This window comes from Anomaloglossus baeobatrachus, chromosome 1 (assembly GCF_048569485.1).
Source record: "Anomaloglossus baeobatrachus isolate aAnoBae1 chromosome 1, aAnoBae1.hap1, whole genome shotgun sequence".
NCBI lineage: Eukaryota > Metazoa > Chordata > Amphibia > Anura > Aromobatidae > Anomaloglossus > Anomaloglossus baeobatrachus.
This window is the reverse complement of record NC_134353.1, coordinates 552,572,130-552,592,082: the sequence shown is the minus strand read 5'-3', so window position 1 is coordinate 552,592,082 and position 19,953 is coordinate 552,572,130. Positions and strand designations below refer to the sequence as shown.

The window sequence follows — 19,953 nt, the reverse complement described above, 5'->3', positions numbered from 1 at the left end:
GTACCCAGTACATCATGGCGAAATCGCAGCCCCAGTGGCTGCGATCGCCGTTTGCATTGCCAATAGCAAATACCTTAGATTCGGGGAGGAGGGGAGCCCGGGAGGGGTGGTGTCTAATCCCCGAACCTACGGAGGCTGTGATTGGCTGTGCGGCGTTTGTCAGCCAATCACAGCTACTGTAATATTACAGCCATTGAAATTGGCTGTAACATTGAAATCCAGCCCTGATCAGTGCAGCTGTAGCACCGATCATTGGCTGGAGCTGGGTGACCTCTGTTTCACCCGCACCCAGCTCTGATTGGAGAGACTGGCCTTGTGACCGATCTGTCCAATCACTGTGGATCTGGGGCCGGAGACCGCCCCCTCACCTTCACTTCGGCGTCTGTGGGTGGAAGGAAGCCGAGAGCAATCGGTAAATTATAGCGCCCCCCTTCACCCGCCGCCACTGACCCCCCCATTACTACAGGATGGGGACATTATTATAGTATAGGGACAAAGTGGGCACATGACTATAGAATAGGGACAAGGTGGGCACATGTCTATATGATGGGGACAAGGTGGGCACCTTACTATAGAATAGGGACAAGGTGGGCACATGTCTATAGGATGGGGACAAGGTGGGCACATGTCTATAGGATGGGGACAAGGTGAGCACCTTACTATAGAATAGGGACAAGGTGGGCACATGACTACAGAATAGGGACAAGGTGGGCACATGACTAAAGAATAGGGACAAGGTGGGCACATGTCTATAGGATGGGGACAAGGTGGGCACCTTACTATAGAATAGGGACAAGGTGGGCACATGTCTATAGGATGGGGACAAGGTGGGCACATTACTATAGAATAGGGACAAGGTGGGCACATGTCTATAGGATGGGGACAAGGTAGGCACATGTCTTTAGGATGGGGAGAAGGTGGGCACAAGTCTATAGGATGGGGACAAGGTGGGCACCTTACTATAGAATAGGGACAAGGTGGGCACATGTCTATAGGATGGGAACAAGGTGGGCACATTACTAAAAGATGTGGACATTACAAGGATGGGTATAATACTATTGGATGGGGACATTAGAATAGGGACAAGGCTGGGGTCATTACTATAGGATGGGGACAAGGTGAGCACATTACTATAGGATGGGGAACATTACTAAAAGGTGTTGGCCAAAATTTCTATATAGTGATAATTGTACCACTATTAGTTACAAGAAAGGGATAAAATGTAAAAAAACAAAATAAGGCATGACTTTTTTTTTACCATCAAATTTTTTTTTTTTTTTTTTTTTTTTATATTTAACCAAAGAATGTGCACATTTGTTATAATAAACAAGTGAAAAATGTTGAAAATCAGTGATCCAAAGGTGTGTAAAAAAAATATATGGTACCAATAAAAATGTCACTTTGTCCCGCAAAGAATGCGGCCCCCCAAATTATTTTTTTCCTCTGTGCGGCCCATACACCCAGCCGAGTTTGAGACCCCTGCTTTAGAGTATGCTGCTATGTTTTGCCAGACATTGTAGTGAACAAGTTATTGTAAAATCTTGTTAGCACCATGCTCCCGGAATGGAATTTAAAAAAAAAAAAGATCAGTATATCCTGTTAATTTTGGAAATATGGTTTCCTCTCACCATCGGGTTAATAAATCGCTATGCTACTTTACATATAACATTGTCATATAGAATTTCCTGTAAAGCAGATTTAGTATTACTTGAGAGTTTTCCATTTTTAGAGAACCCCTGTTCTGTTCGCCCTCCCTGGATCCCAGTGCTGATTCTCTGCTCCTGTTCCCGTCTTATTGTCTGCAATACTGACATAATTTTGAAGACCTGTAGCTAATAACAACATACTTAGCTCTTTAACCCCTTCACGACCGGCCGATTTTTCGCTTTCCGTTTTTTTTTTTCGCCATTCTTTTTCTGAGAGACGTAACTTTTTTATTTTTCAGTCAATATGGTCATGTGAGGGCTCATTTTTTGCGGAACGAGCTGTACTTTTAAATGAAACCATCAGTTTTACCATATTGTGTACTAGAAAATGGCAAAAAAATTCCAAATGCTGAAAAATTGCAAAAAAAGTGCGATAGCACTATGGTTTTTGAGATATTTTATTCACTGTGTTCACTATATGGTAAAACTGATGTGTGGGTGTGATGCCTCAGGTCAGTGCGAGTTCGTAGACACCAAACATGTATAGGTTTATTTTTATATAAGGGGTTAAAAAAAAATCGGAAGTTTGTCCGAAAAAAGTGGCGCACGTTTTACGCCATATTCCGTGACCCGTAGCGTTCTCATTTTTCGGGATCTTAGGCTCAATGAAGGCTTATTTTTTGCGTCTCGAGCTGACGTTTTTAACGGTACCATTTTTGCGCAGATGCTACGTTTTGATCGCCTCTTATTGCATTTTGCGCAAAAGTTGTGGCGACAAAAAAACGTCGTTTTGGCGTTTGGAATTTTTTTGCCGCTACGCCGTTTACTGATCAGATTAATTGATTTTATATTTTGATAGATCGGGCGTTTCTGAACGCGGCGATACCAAATGTGTGTATTTTTTTTATTTTTTTAACCCTTTAATTTTCAATGGGGTGAATGGGGGGTGATTTGAACTTTTAGGTTTTTTTGTTTTTTTTTAATTTTTTAAAACTTATTTTTTAACTTTTTTTTTTTATTTTACTAGTCCCCCTAGGGGGCTATTGCGATCAGCATTCCGATCGCTCTGCAGTATCTGCTGATCACAGCTGGAAGGCTGTAAACAGCAGATACGCTGTCTTTCTCTTTTGCTGTGCCCCGGGCACAGCGAAAGTGAAACCAAGTCATGTGTAGTACAGGAGTCATCACATGACCCTGTGCTACCATGACAACTATCGGGAGTCACGTGATCGCGTCACGTGACTTCCGGTTTCGGGCGGTAAGTAAATGCTTACCGCAATCGCGCTTATAATGGCGCTGTCATGTATTGACAGCGCCATATAAGGGGTTAATCGGCACGAGCAGATAACGATTCTGCTCGTGCCTAGCAGGCACACATCTCAGCTGTGAAAATCAGCTGAGATGTGTGCCGATCGCGGCATGCTGCCGCCGGAGGACCGCGGGCAGTAAGATTGTCATTTAGGACGTAATTTTACGGCCCGCGGTCGTTAAGGGGTTAACCCTTTAGTGACGGAGCTAATTTTCACCTTAATGACCAGACCAAATTTTGCAATTCTGACCAGTGTCACTTCATGAGGTTATAACTCTGGAACGCTTCAACGGATCCCGGTGATTCTGAGAATGTTTTTTCGTCACATATTGGACTTCATGTTAGTACCAAATTTAGGACAATATTTTTTGCGTTTATTTATGAAAAAATTGAATATTGGCAAAAATTTTGAAAATGTAGCAATTTTCAACTTTCTTTGTCGCTCCATTGGGAGACCCAGACAATTGGGTGTATAGCTTCTGCCTCCGGAGGCCACACAAAGTATTACACTTAAAAGTGTAAAGCCCCTCCCCTTCTGCCTATACACCCCCCGTGCATCACGGGTTCCTCAGTTTTCATGCTTTGTGCGAAGGAGGCAGACATCCACGCATAGCTCCACAGCTTAGTCAGCAGCAGCTGCTGACTATGTCGGATGGAAGAAAAGAGGGGCCCATAACAGGGCCCCCAGCATGCTCCCTTCTCACCCCACTCTTGTCGGCGGTGTTGTTAAGGTTGAGGTATCCATTGCGGGTAGTGGAAGTGGGATCCTAATCGGTCTCCAGGCACTGGGACCGTGCTCCATCCACAGCCCCTGGGGACTCTGCTGGACAAGGAGCCGAGTATCGTCAGGGACAAGGCCCTGCTACTTTGAGGTACTCTGTGTCCCCGTGGGGACCGCGCACAGAAACACTGCAGCATTGCTGGGTGTGTTAGTGCGCCGGGGACCGCAGCGCTGACCGCGCTTGTGCCATCACACACTGCAGCGTGGCTGGGTGTGTTAGTTTACTGGGGACTACCGCGCTGACCGCGCGCTGCCATTTCACACTGCAGCGCGGCTGGGAGTGTTAGTACGCCGGGGATTACCGCGCCGACCGCGCTTATACGCCGGCCGCGCTTATAACTTTAGTCCCCGGCTTTTGCGGCCTAGTCTCATTCTTTTCCCGCCCCCAGGCCTGCCAGTCAGGGGAAGGGCGGGACGCTGTACGGACATCAGCACTGAGGGCTGGGACATGCTTTGCATACTCCACCCCCCTCACTGTGCACAGTGGGGCACCAGATTCCCGCACTTTTTAGGGCACGCCCACGGCCCCCTCCTCTCCTCAGGACGCCGGCAGCCATTCCTGTCAGCTCTTCTGACGCTGGAGAGGGGAGACAAGCTCTGGGAGACCCAGGCAGAGATTCTGGTGACCACACAACCGCTTTGAGCGGGCGGTAAGCAGCACCTGAGGTGCTGGCCCCACTAGTTCAGAAGTGTACATATAGATTATATGATTATAGGCTATACTTTACACTGTATGTTGCACGGTTGATTTTTGGCTATATACCCTCCTGGATTGCTCAGAGGAGACAACAGCATGTCGTCCACAAAAAGCAAGGGTGCCAAAGCACAGGCTTACTATGCTGCCTGCGCCGCATGTACGGCTATACTACCGGCAGGTTCCACTGACCCTCATTGTGTGCAATGCTCGGCCCCTGTGGCACTTACTCAGCCGGAGCCTCTGCTAAGGGTGGCCCAGGGGGAACCACCTGCTAACACTGTCCAGGTGACGGGGACGGAGTTTGCAGTTTTTACTGATAGACTTTCTGAGACTATGGCTAAGATACTAGAAGCCTTGCAGTCCAGACCGGTATCTCAGACCACGGGCACTGTGGAATCATTGCACCCTGGTCCCCCTCTGTTGGAACAACAATGTCCTCCCGGGGTGTCTCATAGATCCCAGGGTGAGGTCTCTGACACGGACCGCAGCCCCAGACCGCCTAAGCGAGCTCGCTGGGAAATTCCCTCGACATCATCACATTGTTCAGGGTCTCAGCGGGAGGACTCTCTGTATGATGAAGCGGAGGTAGCTGATCAGGATTCTGATCCTGAGGCCGCTCTCAACCTTGATACTCCTGATGGGGACGCCATAGTGAATGATCTTATCGCGTCCATCAATCAAATGTTGGATATTTCTCCCTCAGCTCCTCCAGTGGAGGAGTCAGCTTCTCAGCAGGAGAAATTCCGTTTCAGGTTTCCCAAGCGTACAACGAGTATGTTTCTGGACCACTCTGACTTCAGAGAGGCAGTCCAGAAACACCGAGCTTGTCCAGATAAGCGTTTTTCCAAGCGCCTTAAGGATACACGTTATCCCTTCCCCCCTGACGTGGTCAAGGGCTGGACTCAGTGTCCCAAGGTGGATCCTCCAATCTCCAGACTGGCGGCTAGATCCATAGTTGCAGTTGAAGATGGGGCTTCACTCAAAGATGCCACTGACAGACAGATGGAGCTCTGGTTGAAATCCATCTATGAAGCTATCGGCGCGTCTTTTGCTCCAGCATTCGCAGCCGTATGGGCACTCCAAGCTATCTCAGCGGGTCAAGCGCAAATTGACGCAGTCACACGTACGTCTGCGCCGCAAGTGGCGTCCATAACCTCTCAAACGTCGGCGTTTGCGTCCTACGCTATTAATGCTGTCCTGGACTCTGTGAGCCGTACGGCGGTTGCAGCCGACAATTCGGTGGCAATACGCAGGGCCTTGTGGCTACGGGAATGGAAGGCAGATTCGGCTTCCAAAAAGTGCTTAACCAGTTTGCCATTTTCTGGCGACCGTTTGTTTGGTGAGCGGTTGGATGAAATCATCAAACAATCCAAGGGAAAGGATACATCCTTACCCCAGGCCAAACCAAACATACCCCAACAGAGGAGTCGACAGTCGAGGTTTCGGTCCTTTCGGGGCGCGGGCAGGTCCCAATTCTCCTCGTCCAAAAGGCCTCCGAAGGATCAGAGGAACTCCGATTCATGGCGGTCTAAGTCACGTCCTAAAAAGACCGCCGGAGGTGCCGCTACCAAGGCGGCTTCCTCATGACTTACGGCCTCCTCACACCGCATCCTCGGTCGGTGGCAGGCTCTCCCGCTTTTGCGACACCTGGCTGCCACAGGTAAAAGACCGTTGGGTGAGAGACATTCTGTCTCACGGTTACAGGATAGAGTTCAGCTCTCGTCCTCCGACTCGATTCTTCAGAACATCTCCGCCTCCCGAGCGAGCCGATGCTCTTCTGCAGGCGGTGGGCACTCTGAAGGCAGAAGGAGTGGTGGTCCCGGTTCCTCTTCAGCAACAGGGTCACGGTTTTTACTCCAACCTGTTTGTGGTTCCAAAGAAGGACGGTTCTTTCCGTCCTGTCCTGGACCTAAAACTGCTCAACAAACACGTAAAGACCAGGCGGTTCCGGATGGAATCCCTCCGCTCCGTCATCGCCTCAATGTCCCAAGGAGATTTCCTTGCATCTATCGATATCAAAGATGCTTATCTCCACGTACCGATTGCTCCAGAGCATCAGCGCTTCCTGCGCTTCGCCATAGGAGACGAACACCTCCAGTTCGCGGCACTGCCGTTCGGCCTGGCGACAGCCCCACGGGTTTTCACCAAGGTCATGGCTACAGTAGTAGCAGTCCTCCACTCTCAGGGTCACTCGGTGATCCCTTACTTAGACGATCTGCTGGTCAAGGCACCCTCTCAAGAGGCATGCCAACGCAGCCTCAACGCTACTCTGGAGACTCTCCAGAGTTTCGGGTGGATCATCAATTTTCCAAAGTCAAATCTGACACCGGCCCAATCGCTGACATATCTTGGCATGGAGTTTCATACCCTCTCAGCAATGGTGATGCTCCCGCTGAACAAACAGCGGTCACTGCAGACAGGGTTGCAATCTCTCCTTCAAGGTCAGTCACACCCCTTGAGGCGCCTCATGCACTTCCTAGGGAAGATGGTGGCAGCAATGGAGGCAGTCCCTTTCGCGCAGTTTCACCTGCGTCCTCTTCAATGGGACATCCTACGCAAATAGGACAGGAAGTCGACGTCCCTCGACAGGAACGTCTCCCTCTCTCAGGCAGCCAAAGCTTCCCTTCGGTGGTGGCTTCTTCCCACTTCATTGTCGAAGGGGAAATCCTTCCTACCCCCATCCTGGGCGGTGGTCACGACGGACGCGAGTCTGTCAGGGTGGGGAGCAGTCTTTCTCCACCACAGGGCTCAGGGTACGTGGACTCAGCAAGAGTCCTCCCTTCAGATCAATGTTCTGGAGATCAGGGCAGTGTATCTTGCCCTAAAAGCGTTCCAGCAGTGGCTGGAAGGCAAGCAGATCCGAATTCAGTCGGACAACTCCACAGCGGTGGCTTACATCAACCACCAAGGCGGAACACGCAGTCGGCAAGCCTTCCAGGAAGTCTGGCGGATTTTGATGTGGGTGGAAGCCACGGCCTCCACCATATCCGCAGTTCACATCCCGGGCGTAGAAAACTGGGAAGCAGACTTTCTCAGTCGCCAGGGCATGGACGCAGGGGAATGGTCCCTTCACCCGGACGTGTTTCAGGAGATCTGTTGCCGCTGGGGGATGCCGGACGTCGACCTAATGGCGTCCCGGCACAACAACAAGGTCACGGCATTCATGGCACGATCTCACGATCACAGAGCTCTGGCGGCAGACGCCTTAGTTCAGGATTGGTCGCAGTTTCAGCTCCCTTATGTGTTCCTCCGCTGGCACTGTTGCCCAGAGTGTTACGCAAGATCAGGGCCGACTGCCGCCGCGCCATCCTCGTCACTCCAGACTGGCCGAGGAGGTCGTGGTACCCGGATCTGTGGCATCTCACGGTGGGCCAACCGTGGGCACTACCAGACCGTCCAGACTTGCTGTCTCAAGGGCCGTTTTTCCATCTGAATTCTGCGGCCCTCAACCTAACTGTGTGGCCATTGAGTCCTGGGTCCTAGCGTCTTCAGGGTTATCTCAAGAGGTCATTGCCACTATGAGACAGGCCAGGAAACCAACGTCTGCCAAGATCTACCACAGGACGTGGAAGATATTCCTATCTTGGTGCTCTGATCATGGTTTTTCTCCCTGGCCATTTGCATTGCCCACTTTTCTTTCCTTTCTTCAATCAGGATTGGAAAAAGGTTTGTCGCTCGGCTCCCTTAAGGGACAAGTCTCAGCGCTCTCTGTGTTCTTTCAGAAGCGTCTTGCCAGGCTTTCTCAGGTACGCACGTTCCTGCAGGGGGTTTGTCACATTGTCCCTCCTTACAGGCGGCCGTTAGAACCCTGGGATCTGAACAGGGTTCTGATGGCCCTTCAGAAGGCACCTTTTGAGCCTTTGAAGGATATTTCTCTTTCTCGCCTTTCGCAGAAGGTGGTCTTCCTAGTAGCAGTCACATCGCTTCGGAGAGTGTCTGAGCTAGCAGCGTTGTCATGCAAGGCTCCTTTCCTGGTGTTTCACCAGGACAAGGTGGTGCTGCGCCCGGTTCCGGAATTCCTTCCTAAGGTGGTATCCACCTTTCATCTCAATCAGGATATCTCCTTACCTTCTTTTTGTCCTCATCCAGTTCATCAATGTGAAAGGGATTTGCATTTGTTAGATCTGGTGAGAGCGCTCAGAATCTACATTTCCCGTACGGCGCCCCTGCGCCGCTCGGAGGCACTCTTTGTCCTTGTCGCTGGTCAGCGTAAGGGGTCACAGGCTTCCAAATCCACCCTGGCTCGGTGGATCAAGGAACCAATTCTCGAAGCCTACCGTTCTTCTGGACTTCCGGTTCCCTCAGGGCTAAAGGCCCATTCTACCAGAGCCGTGGGTGCGTCCTGGGCTTTACGGCACCAGGCTACGGCTCAGCAGGTGTGCCAGGCGGCTACCTGGTCGAGCCTGCACACTTTCACCAAATACTATCAGGTGCATACCTATGCTTCGGCGGATGCCAGCCTAGGTAGACGAGTCCTTCAGGCGGCGGTTGCCCACCTGTAGGAACGGGCCGTTTTACGGCTCTATTATGAGGTTTTATTTTACCCACCCAGGGACTGCTTTTGGACGTACCAATTGTCTGGGTCTCCCAATGGAGCGACAAAGAAGAAGGGAATTTTGTTTACTTACCGTAAATTCCTTTTCTTCTAGCTCCAATTGGGAGACCCAGCACCCGCCCTGTTCCCTTCGGGCTGTTGTTTTTTCGTGTACACATGTTGTTCATGTTGAATGGTTTCAGTTCTCCGAAATTTCTTCGGATTGAAGTTACTTTAAACCAATTTATTTGCTTTCCTCCTTCTTGCTTTTGCACTAAAACTGAGGAACCCGTGATGCACGGGGGGTGTATAGGCAGAAGGGGAGGGGCTTTACACTTTTAAGTGTAATACTTTGTGTGGCCTCCGGAGGCAGAAGCTATACACCCAATTGTCTGGGTCTCCCAATTGGAGCTAGAAGAAAAGGAATTTACGGTAAGTAAACAAAATTCCCTTCTTTGAATTTTTATACCGTTAAACCAGAGATTTCTGTGACACAAAATAGTTAATAAATAACATTTCCCACTTGTCTACTTTACATCAGCACAATTTTGGAAACAAAATTTTTTTTTGTTAGGAAGTTAGAGGGGTTCAAAGTTTATCAGCGATTTCTCATTTGTACATCAAAATTTACAAAACCATTTTTTTAGGGACCACATCACATTTGAAGTGACTTCAATAGGCCTAGATGACAGAAAATACCCAAAAGTGACACCATTCTAAAAACTGCACCCCCCAAAGTACTCAAAACCACATTCAAGAAGTTTATTAACCCTTCAGGTGCTTCACATGAACAAAAGCAATGTGGAATGAAAAAAAGCAAAAATTAAATTTTACCTAAAAATGTTGCTCTAACCCAAATTTATTCACTTTTAGAAGAAATAACACAACAAAATGGACCCCAAAACTTGTTCCCCACTTTCTTATGAGTGCGCCAATACCCCACATGTGGTCAGAAACCTCTGTTTGGACAAATGGGAGGGCGCGGAACAGAAGGAGCAATATTTGAATTTTGGAAAGCAAATTTGGCTGAAATAGATTGCGGGCACCATGTTGCATTTACAGGTCCGCTAAGGTACCTAAACAGAAGAAACCCCTCACAAGTGACACCATTTTGGAAACTAGACCCCTCAAGGCTTCTATCTAGGGGTATAGTGAGCATTTTAGATCCACAGGTACTTCACAGATTTTGTTAACGTTACGTTGTCATATTGAAAATTTTAATAATTTTCTCAAAAATGTTGCTTTAGCATCAATTTTCTCACCTTTTCAAGAGGTAATTCCAAAAATTTGACCTCAAGGTTTGTTAACCACTTTTTATAAGCGCGGTGATACCTCACATGTGGTCTGAAACCTTTGTTTGGACAAATGGGAAGGCTTGGAACGAAAGGAGCACCATTTGAATTCTGGAAAAGTTGAAATAAATTGCGGGCAGCATGTCACGTTTGCAGGGCCCCTTGGGTACCTATACATTAGAAACCCCCCACAAGTGACTCCATTTTGGAAACTGGATTTTATTCAGGAGTATAGTAAGCATTTTGAATCCACAGGTACTTCACAAAAATGTTGCTGTAGCAACAAATGTCTCACTTTTAGGCTATGTGGCCATGATCCAGCGACACGGCGTCTAGTACACCGTGTCAGCCTTCCTGCAGAGATGTGAGTGTTGTCCACGGGAGAACGCAGCTGCCCATGCCCACGATTTGGGTTCAGGCCGCTGTGGAGCTCTATGCTACCTGCAGAGAACACTCATCTCCGCAGCATAAATTGACATGCTGAGGCTCGGGAAGCTGCGCCACAGGTCAGTTTATGCTGCGGAGAAAAGAAGCACATTGGGCAAGCACATTGGGCATGGGATTTCTAAAAATCCTTCCACTGTGCTTCTACTGCACAACGCAGCGCTATGGACACAGGGACACACTATGGACACACTCTGCGCCCAAAACGCTGCAAATCCCGATTATGGGCGCACAGCCTAAAATGCTACAATGGATGAATGGATAGATGTCAAACATATATAACGTCCCACCCGCTGCATATTCTAAGCTGGCGCCCTTTAGTGCCTTTCATGTGGCACTAAAGGGTGCCTAGCCTTGTATTTAGCCCCCCAAAAAATTAATAATTAAAATAAACGACGTGGGGTCCCCTTTATTTTTGATAGCCAGCTAGGGTAAAGCAGACAGCTGTAGCCTGCAAACCACAGCTGACAGCTTCACCTTGTCTGGTGATCAATTTGGAGGGCTCCCCAGGCGTTTTTTAAAAAAAAAAAAACCGTGGGGTCCCCCCCAAATTAGATCACCAGCCAAGGTGAAGCGGACAGCTGGGGTCTGGTATTCTCAGGGTGGGAATAGCCATGGTTATTGGACTCTTCCCAGCCTAAAAATAGCAGGCCGCAGCCGCCCCAGAAGTGGCGCATCCATTAGATGCGCCAATCCTGGCGCTTCGCCCCAGCTCATCCCGCGCCCTGGTGCGGTGGCAGACGGGGTAATATATGGGGTTGATACCAGCTGTAATGTCACCTGGCATCAAGCCCTGGGGTTAGTGATGTCACGGCATCTGAACAGATACCCGACATCACTAACCCAGTCAGTAATAGAAAAAAATAAAGACAAAAAAAAATTTTTTTGAAAAAACACTCCCCGAAACATTCCTCTTTCCCCAATTTATTGAAAATAAAGAAATTCCGGTCGCTGTAATCCATTTTGGAGGTCCCACGCCGACTCTGGATCTTCTAGAATATGGGGGGCACGTTCAGGGAACGTATCCCCCATTTTCTGGAAGAGCAAGCTCTCCATGAGCAGTGTGGGTGCAGTAATCTGAGAATACTGCACTCACACTGCCCCGGTCCAACTTAGGGCAGAGTGACCTGCAGTAACCTCATTCCAGAATATGAGGGGCACGCTCACAGAACGTACCCCCCATTTTCTGGAACAGCAGTCTCTTCATGTGAGGAGTGTGGCTGCAGATTACTGCACTCACTCTCCCCCGGTCCACAGTGGAGCAGCCTGTGCAGCAGCGACGTCAGCGTCCCTGCTTGCAGGGATCCAGCTGACAGCCGCTGTCTGCGCATGCGCCGCCAGCATTCAAGAAGGAGGCGGCGTGATCGCGGGACGGATCACCAGACAGGTAACGTAAGACCGGGGGCTGGGGGGGGGTGACGGGGGGTGACCTAGCGGGACCTGGGGACACCTTTCTGTCGCATGTGACGTGTCACACGCGGCAGAAAGTGCAGAATGAATGCGGCCGCGCGCTGTGCGCTGCGCGCCGCCATCTTCCACGCTCCGGAGGGGGGAGGGGGGGTGTCTCTGGAGAACCGGAGGGGGCTCCGGTGACCAGAGGGCTCCGGTGGACCGTAGGAGGGGTCAGGGGGAGGACATTTCCCTCCGATCTGAAATGTTTGATCATTTCAGATCGGAGGGAAATGAATGCAGAGCCGGCGCCGGCGGCAGTTTTCTGTGCGCTTCGGCGCCATTTTGAGTGCTCCGGAGGGGGGGTAGGGGTGGTGGGGGGACTCTCCGGTACCAGGGGCTTTGGGGGCACTAGGGGTTTAGATTTCTTTCTCATCTGACATGTTTGATCATGTCAGATGAAAAAGAAATCAGTTTTACCGGCCATTTCTTCTTTTTTTTTCATGTGTTCGTCGGTATACAGTGTATACCGCCGATCACATGATCGGGGTCCAAAAAAAACACCCCGATTCATAATCTGGGGGGTCTCAGCTACCCCCGGTAGCTGAAACCCCCGAGATTTTCGGTCGCTGAGGGGCGCTACAGGGTTTTTTCGGGCCGCCGCTTTAAAGCGGCGGAACAGAATAAGTATCCTGTTTTGCCGCCGCTTTAAGTCGTACGGCCGTCATTATGAGGTTAATGTGCTGCAGCGCTGTTGACGTGATGTCAGCGCTACAAACAATAACAGGCATCGGGAGCAGCGGCACAGACTCAGCATGGCATGGCACCTGGGGAGGGTGAGCAATGCGCACTTCAGTTTTTATTTTAATAGAATGACTTCTATAAAGTGTACTGTCTGCTAAAGAAAACCTTAGAAAGCATTGGGATTCTGTGACCCACATCTATAGGTAGAGCGGAGGATCTTTGTCATACGCAAGAGGACTCAAGAGTGGATTATTTGGGAGATCTGAAGAAGAGACCTTTAATAAACCCAACGGGAGTAAACTAATGACAACTAAAAATTAAAAATATTGCAGTGACTGCAATCACGGTTATGGGGGGTTCCAAAGCCCACTGAATTAGCAGAACATTAGTGAACATGTGTGCGACCATCTACTGTCTATAAGCATGGTACTATTGCTGTATTTACACAGGGGACTTTTGGACTTCGTTCTTGTGTGTGTTTGTTGTTCATGGGCTCAGCAGACAAATTCCCTTTGATCCTGTGGATAGGTGATAAATGTTCTTTCTTAGGGTACCTTCACACTTTAGCGATGCAGCAGCGATCCGACCAGCGATCTGACCTGGTCAGGATCGCTGCTGCATCGCTACATGGTCGCTGGTGAGCTGTCAAACAGGCAGATCTCAACAGCGACCAGTGACCAGCCCCCAGCGACGTGCAAGCGACGCTGCGCTTGCACAGAGCCGGCGTCTGGAAGCTGCGGACACTGGTAACTAAGGTAAACATCGGGTATGGTTACCCGATGTTTACCTTAGTTATCAGCTCACACCGCTTAGCTTAGCGTGTGCAGGGAGCAGGAGCCGGCACTGGCAGCGTGAGAGCTGCGGAGGCTGGTAACGAAGGTAAATATCTGGTAACCACCTTGGTTACCCGATGTTTACCTTGGTTACAGCTTACCGCAGGCTGTCTGCTCCTGCTCCCTGCACATTCAGGATTGTTGCTCTTTCGCTGTCACACACAGCGATGTGTGCTTATCAGCGGGAGAGCAACAATAAAAAAACGAACCAGGGCTGTGTGTAACGAGCAGCGATCTCACAGCAGGGGCCAGATCGCTGCTCAGTGTCACACACAGCGAGATCGCTAATGAGGTCACAAAAAACGTGACTCAGCAGCGATCTCAGTAGCGATCTCGCTGTGTGTGAAGTACCCCTTAAGCGACCCCTATAATATACACATAAAATAATCCATATTAGACGAAGAATGCAAAGAACCATTATTGGCTGAAGGCTAATAAAATGGCAGATTTCCAATACACTGACGGAGGAAATCAGATTATATCAGACTACTAAAGCAAAATTCACGTGTGATTTTAGAGATTTTGTTTGTTTTTTATGTGGTTTGTTTTTAGTTATAGAATCAGGAGAAAATAATTCCGCCAGACGACTGGTCCATCACAGTACCCAACTGTGACCCCCTGACAATGAGATTCTTTTGAGTTTCCATCATGGTGTCTATTTTGGGAAAAATATAAGTGTTGCATGCTGCGCTATTTCTTCTGGTAAAAGGGACTACAGAGCCACCCTGATAAAGTTGTTCACTTTTTGTTGGTGTAAAGCTGGGCCTGTAGTGGTCCTAACAAAAAAACACATATAGGTTAGATTCTATATGAAGAAAGGTCCAGGAGACGTTTTTTTCCAGCTCAAGACAGAACTTGACCCGCTGCTGCCAGTCAGTATGCCAATATGTATCGTGGCACAGCTGCCATTAGAAGAGCATGCTATTTGCTTTGCTGCCAATAGTGTCTTAGCTGAATTTCTGAATAGTAGTTCACTTTGCTCCAGGTCCTGTTCATCCACAGAAGCAATCTTGTGAATCTGCAGTGAAATGCAGGTATCATCTAGAAACAATGCAGACACCTCTTAAGTGTTTGAAGGAAACTTGGGAAAGTGTAAGAATATATTTACACTTGCCTCTCAGGTTAGCTAACAAGCCATGATCTCAGTGTGGAAGTGACCTGCTTGCATTTACAAGTATGCCTGGTTAACGCCATTACATCACGCAGTTCACTGATGCAATATATGTTTTGTTTCTTTCCTTTAGACAAAAGGGTAAGAAAGTTTTCAAATCCCTGCGTAACCTGAAGACTGATCTGGATCTGACAGCAGATGGCGATCTCAACATTGTGATGTCTTTAGCTGAAAAGATCAAACCAGGACTTCACTCCTTTATTTTCGGGAAACCTTTTCACACCAGTGTACAGGAGCGGGATGTGTTAATGACTTTTTAGCTGCTGAGCACCTGGAACTGTCAGAAGCTTTCATGTGGGTGCATTCGCTCACCATTGTAGGGATTGCTGGGAAATCTGGGGCAGTACCGATGTTCTGATGTCTATTTTTAAGCTGCACTTTGAAGTACACCTCATATCTGCCTTACAAGCGCATTGTATTGGGTATTATGGCAGTACGGGATGTATTGGTCTTACACTGGTATAATCATATTTTTCCATATTCTCGTGTTTTGGAGAAAAAAGTTTTCTATGCTTCTATTAAACTTTTTTTTTGCTTAATAAGATACTTTATGCATTAATGATGGATGGAATATGCAGACGCCACCTAGACTCCTGTTTAAAAGTGTCCACGCTAGGAAATGTCATATTTCAGTCAAAGACGGCACGTATATTCCTGTCATAAAGTATAAAGGCTTCTTGAGACATTTTTTTTATGGTAAGACACTTCTGACAAAAATATGTTAAAGGAAAACTTTACCTTTTGAGCTCTATTTCACAGTTAAACTACATCAAAGTTGAGTACCTTTGGTAAATGCTTAACTTCTACTGTTTGTGACACTTTCTTCACAATTTACACCTAAAGTAAAATGTGTCACTTTATTTCTGGTCTCTGTATACAGTGGAACTGCAGACATTTATGCGACCTGACAGCTCAGGTATAACTGGTACTGTCATCTGATCTCTGGGAAAGGAATCCATTTTCTTTATTCTCCACAAAAAAAAAAAAATACTCTTAGAGCACGTGCCCATGATCTGGACCCGCAGCGTGTCTTCTGCCGAGATGTGAGTGTTGTCCACAGGAGAATGCAGATACCCATCCACTGTTCTTGTACTGTACAACTCAGCAGTTTGGACACAGGGATAACACGCCACATCCAAAACGCTGCTATTCCTTGATCGTGGCCGCACACCCTTAGGGCTCATACATGTGTGTGTGTGTGTGTGTACATATATATGTATATATATATATATATATAGAGATATATATATATATATTATAAAATGTGTGTGCAAAGTATATGTACGTATGATATTTACATTTTCTGAAGCATTTTTTTTCCTTCTTCACTTAAAGAGACTCTATCAGTAGGATCAGCCCTCCTAAGCTGTTTATATGGACATGTAAGTAATAGAAAGCTGAATGCAATGCTATATTGATATCTGCGATCTGATGATGACTTATTCCAGAGAAATCGGAAAAAAAAATCCTATATGTAAATGAGCTGTTACAGGCTATGGACCGGACACTGATCTCCCTGAGAATCTGCCTCCAGAGCTTGTTTTATACGAAAGGGGGCATTACCAGTGTGAGACCGGTAACTAACACGGATCAGTACAACTGAACTTTGTCTAAAGGCAGGGGCAGACAGTCGTAGATCTTCTTATCCGAGAGAATTCGGACAATTATGCAAATGACACTGATGAAAGTTTGATCAGAATTTAATCAGAGTGTTAGTATAGTGTGCGCTGATTCTCTCAGATGAGAGAATCAGAACACACTATGTGAGGAAGATGGAGAACAACATTTCCTTCCTTTTAAATGCTATTCATAACCATGTCTCCTATTTCTGTCCTCACATCCTCCATACAACCAATGGCACATAAGTACACTTAAAAGGTCTGATGACCAAATCATTCAACTTTATATGAAATCCATTATTTATCAAAATGATGGCCAGACTAGACACTGAAAGTACGTTCTACCTTCGATGTCCCCATATTGCCCCATAGATTGTAAGCTTGTGACCATGGCCCTCATTCCCAACTGTAGCTGTTGAATTATGTACTACTTCTCTGTACAAGTGTAAAGTGCTGCGGAATGTGTTGGTGCTATAAAAATAAACTTTATTATTATATTCTGTTAGTCTGTGAAAATCAGTCTGCTCTCTGATGTCATCTGAATGCTTTCCGAGTGCGATCTTAATATTGGATCAAAGTCAGACATGCAACGATTTTTATTTCCATGGACATACACTGTACAAGGAAAAATTCTGACGTGAAAGGCCCCACACACCAACATTGGTCTGAGAGCAATCTGATGTTTTGTTGTATTGCACTTTGTCCGAAAATATGGCCGTTTGCCCCTGCCCTTACAAACACACTTTCTGCATTTCTCACAACTCTGCTGTATTGCAACAATATTACAACCCTGTCTGCCTGTGAGATAGAGGATGAAGCTGAGAGGGGACACCTGCAGAAGTGTCAATTAGGGTACGGTTCCACTTGCCTTTTGCACAGACTAGTGCAATCCGATAAAACATCGGATTGCACTAGCACCAATGCAAAACTATGGAGCAGTGTCCATCTACGATTGATTTCTCATGCCATATAGGCTTGAGAAATGAATCCCAACATACTGCATTTGGCAGCGATTTTTGGCTCACGTACCCCCAGACAAGTCTATGTGAGTGTGTGAAACATCACACTGCACTCACATGTCATCTGACCGCAGTACGATGTACGCAGAGACAGGCAGCAAAGGAGATGAAGAAAGTGCTCCCCCTCTCCTCTGCAGCTGTAATACGATCGCAAGATCGTATCACAGCTGCATGACCCTCGGCTGACACCCGCAGCATCGGGTCATTAGCGTATCACTTCAAATGCTCTCTCATCAGAAGCTGTGCGCAAGTGGAACTGTACCCTTATAATCACACACAGCTCTGCAGTGAGAGCAGACAGTGGACATCATACTTCCCCCCTTCTCTTTACAGTAATCTCTGGAGGCAGATTCTCATGTGGATCAGTGTCCGGCCCATAGCCTGGAACAGCTCATTTACTTATGAGAAACACGTGGGTTTCTCTGAAATAAAACTTTGGATCACAGATATCAAATTATCATTTTATTCAGCTTCCAGTGACTTACATGCCCCTAACGACTGCCTAGGATGGTGATTCTAATGACAGATTCCATTTACATGAATGTATTTTTGGCTATGAATCCTTTTTGTAATTGGGTTTCATTAAAAATGTAACATTGAATGCCCTCTTTAGCCTCTGTGTTGTCCTTGCATGTTGCTTGTCTGGCTGCTGTCAATTCACAATAAGCTTGTTCTGAGGGGAGAGTATGTAACGCTTCCTTATCTCCGCTGATTTGCCACCAGATTGTACAGTTTAAAGCTGGTGTCACACATAACGACGACGACAACGACGTCGCTGCAACGTCACCATATTCTGTGACGTTGCAGCGACCTCAACAGCGACGTCGCTGTGTGTGACACATAACAACGATCAGACCCCTGCTGCGAAATCGTTGCTCGCTCCTGAATGCTCGAAGTCATTTTTTGATCGCTGCTATCCCGCTGCGCCATGCTGATAAGCTGATAATCCTTGTGTTTGACACCGCAGCAGCGACGCTACGCTACGTCTGAAACCACACAACGACCGTCGACGTCGCTATGATCGCTGCTCCGTCGCTGCTTTTTCTAACATGTTTGACAGCTTACTAACGATCATCGATGGTCGCTGCTACGTCACAGAATATGGTGACGTTGCAGCTACGTCGTTGTCGTCGTCGTTATGTGTGACCCCAGCTTAACATGCAAATGGCCATAAATCAGCTGAGAGGAGTCAACATAAGAGTTATAAACTCTCCCACCAAAACAGCTTGCTGACAGATTCTCAGTTGATTCATTGGCAGACATCAATACACAGACAAGTACAGAGGATATAGAATGTAAACAGTGAAAAATGTTTAACTGAACCCAATGGCAAAAAAATAATAATTTCAAGAGGAAAAATACTTGCATTTGAATAAAAAAAAAGAGCTGCATAAACCAGACAAAACACATAGAAAAGAGAACACTTACTCTGCACAAGAAGCGACACTAATATTAGATAACGCATTTAAAGACATTGTCAGCAGAATTTCATCCTCCAAACTGTTCATATGTTCTTGAATTTTTTAAAAACGTGATAAAGCACATTCCAAGCCTCAGCCTCCTTAGCTCTATTCACACTTAGGCTAGTTTCACACATCCAGCTTTTCGCCGGTTTGCCGGATTCAGCGCACGCCAGTACAGTGTATACAGTACAATGGCAGCGCGACAAGCTCCGGTCACATGCTGTCATGTGACCCGGACTTTGCGGCGCTGCCATTGTACTGTATACACTGTACTGGCGTGCGCCAAATCCGGCAAACCGGCGAAAAGCCGAATGTGTGAAACCAGCCTAAGCATTGACTTAATGCTGTGTTATGGACAAGCAGCGCAGATCCCAATCTTGCACATGCTCAGATGGTTTGCCTGCACTGTGCTTTCTCTACTGTGAGTATTGGCTCCAGTGTGCTTTTGTGCATGCGCCGTCTCATCTCACAGTGCACCGAGAGAAGTTGCCTCAGAGGACGCGTAAGAAGGAAAAAAAACAGTGGAATGGAAACATGCGTTGTCGTGCCCAGAGCCCTTTAGCCTTACAACAATTTTTCAGTAACAGAAGAACAGAATAGTGGACTATACAGGTAGAGATGGAATTGTCTCCCCAAGAGCTACTGACACATACACAAATCCGGCTGACATTACATTTAGAGAAACTTGAACAATATACTACCGATTCGTCCAGCTGAGTATTCTGTCTGGAATGTGGGCAAAGTAACAAGCATTTTCCTAAAAATGTTAAAGGTTTTACAAGATTATTGTTGTGACTCTGTTTTCCTTTTGTCAGTAATTATTTGCAGACTTTGTTGCACTCCAATGTATCTTTTGCATGAATTTTATATATTCTTTCTGTTTATTTGTTACTTCTGAGCATTGAGGTTTTCCCTCCAAAGTCCTGAAATATGTTGTTAAAGTCTTAAATTTAGTCACAATTTAGTCACAAAGTCCACATTTTTTTTTCAAAATAAGTACATGACATTTAAC

The 19,953-nt window shown here is 47.2% G+C and overlaps 1 protein-coding gene across 2 annotated transcripts in view; it reads left to right on the top strand.

Annotated features, from left to right (window-relative positions):
- The window catches only part of C9orf72 (C9orf72-SMCR8 complex subunit), a 96,011-nt gene extending 76,902 nt beyond the window's left edge, over window positions 1-19,109 (top strand). For both annotated transcript variants that reach the window (XM_075316909.1, XM_075316918.1), the window contains exon 10: window positions 14,914-19,109. In XM_075316909.1, the coding sequence (XP_075173024.1) occupies window positions 14,914-15,100 (187 nt within the window). In that variant the 3' untranslated portion in view covers window positions 15,101-19,109. The remainder of the gene's footprint in view (window positions 1-14,913) is intronic.
- Window positions 19,110-19,953: the final 844 nt, after the last annotated feature.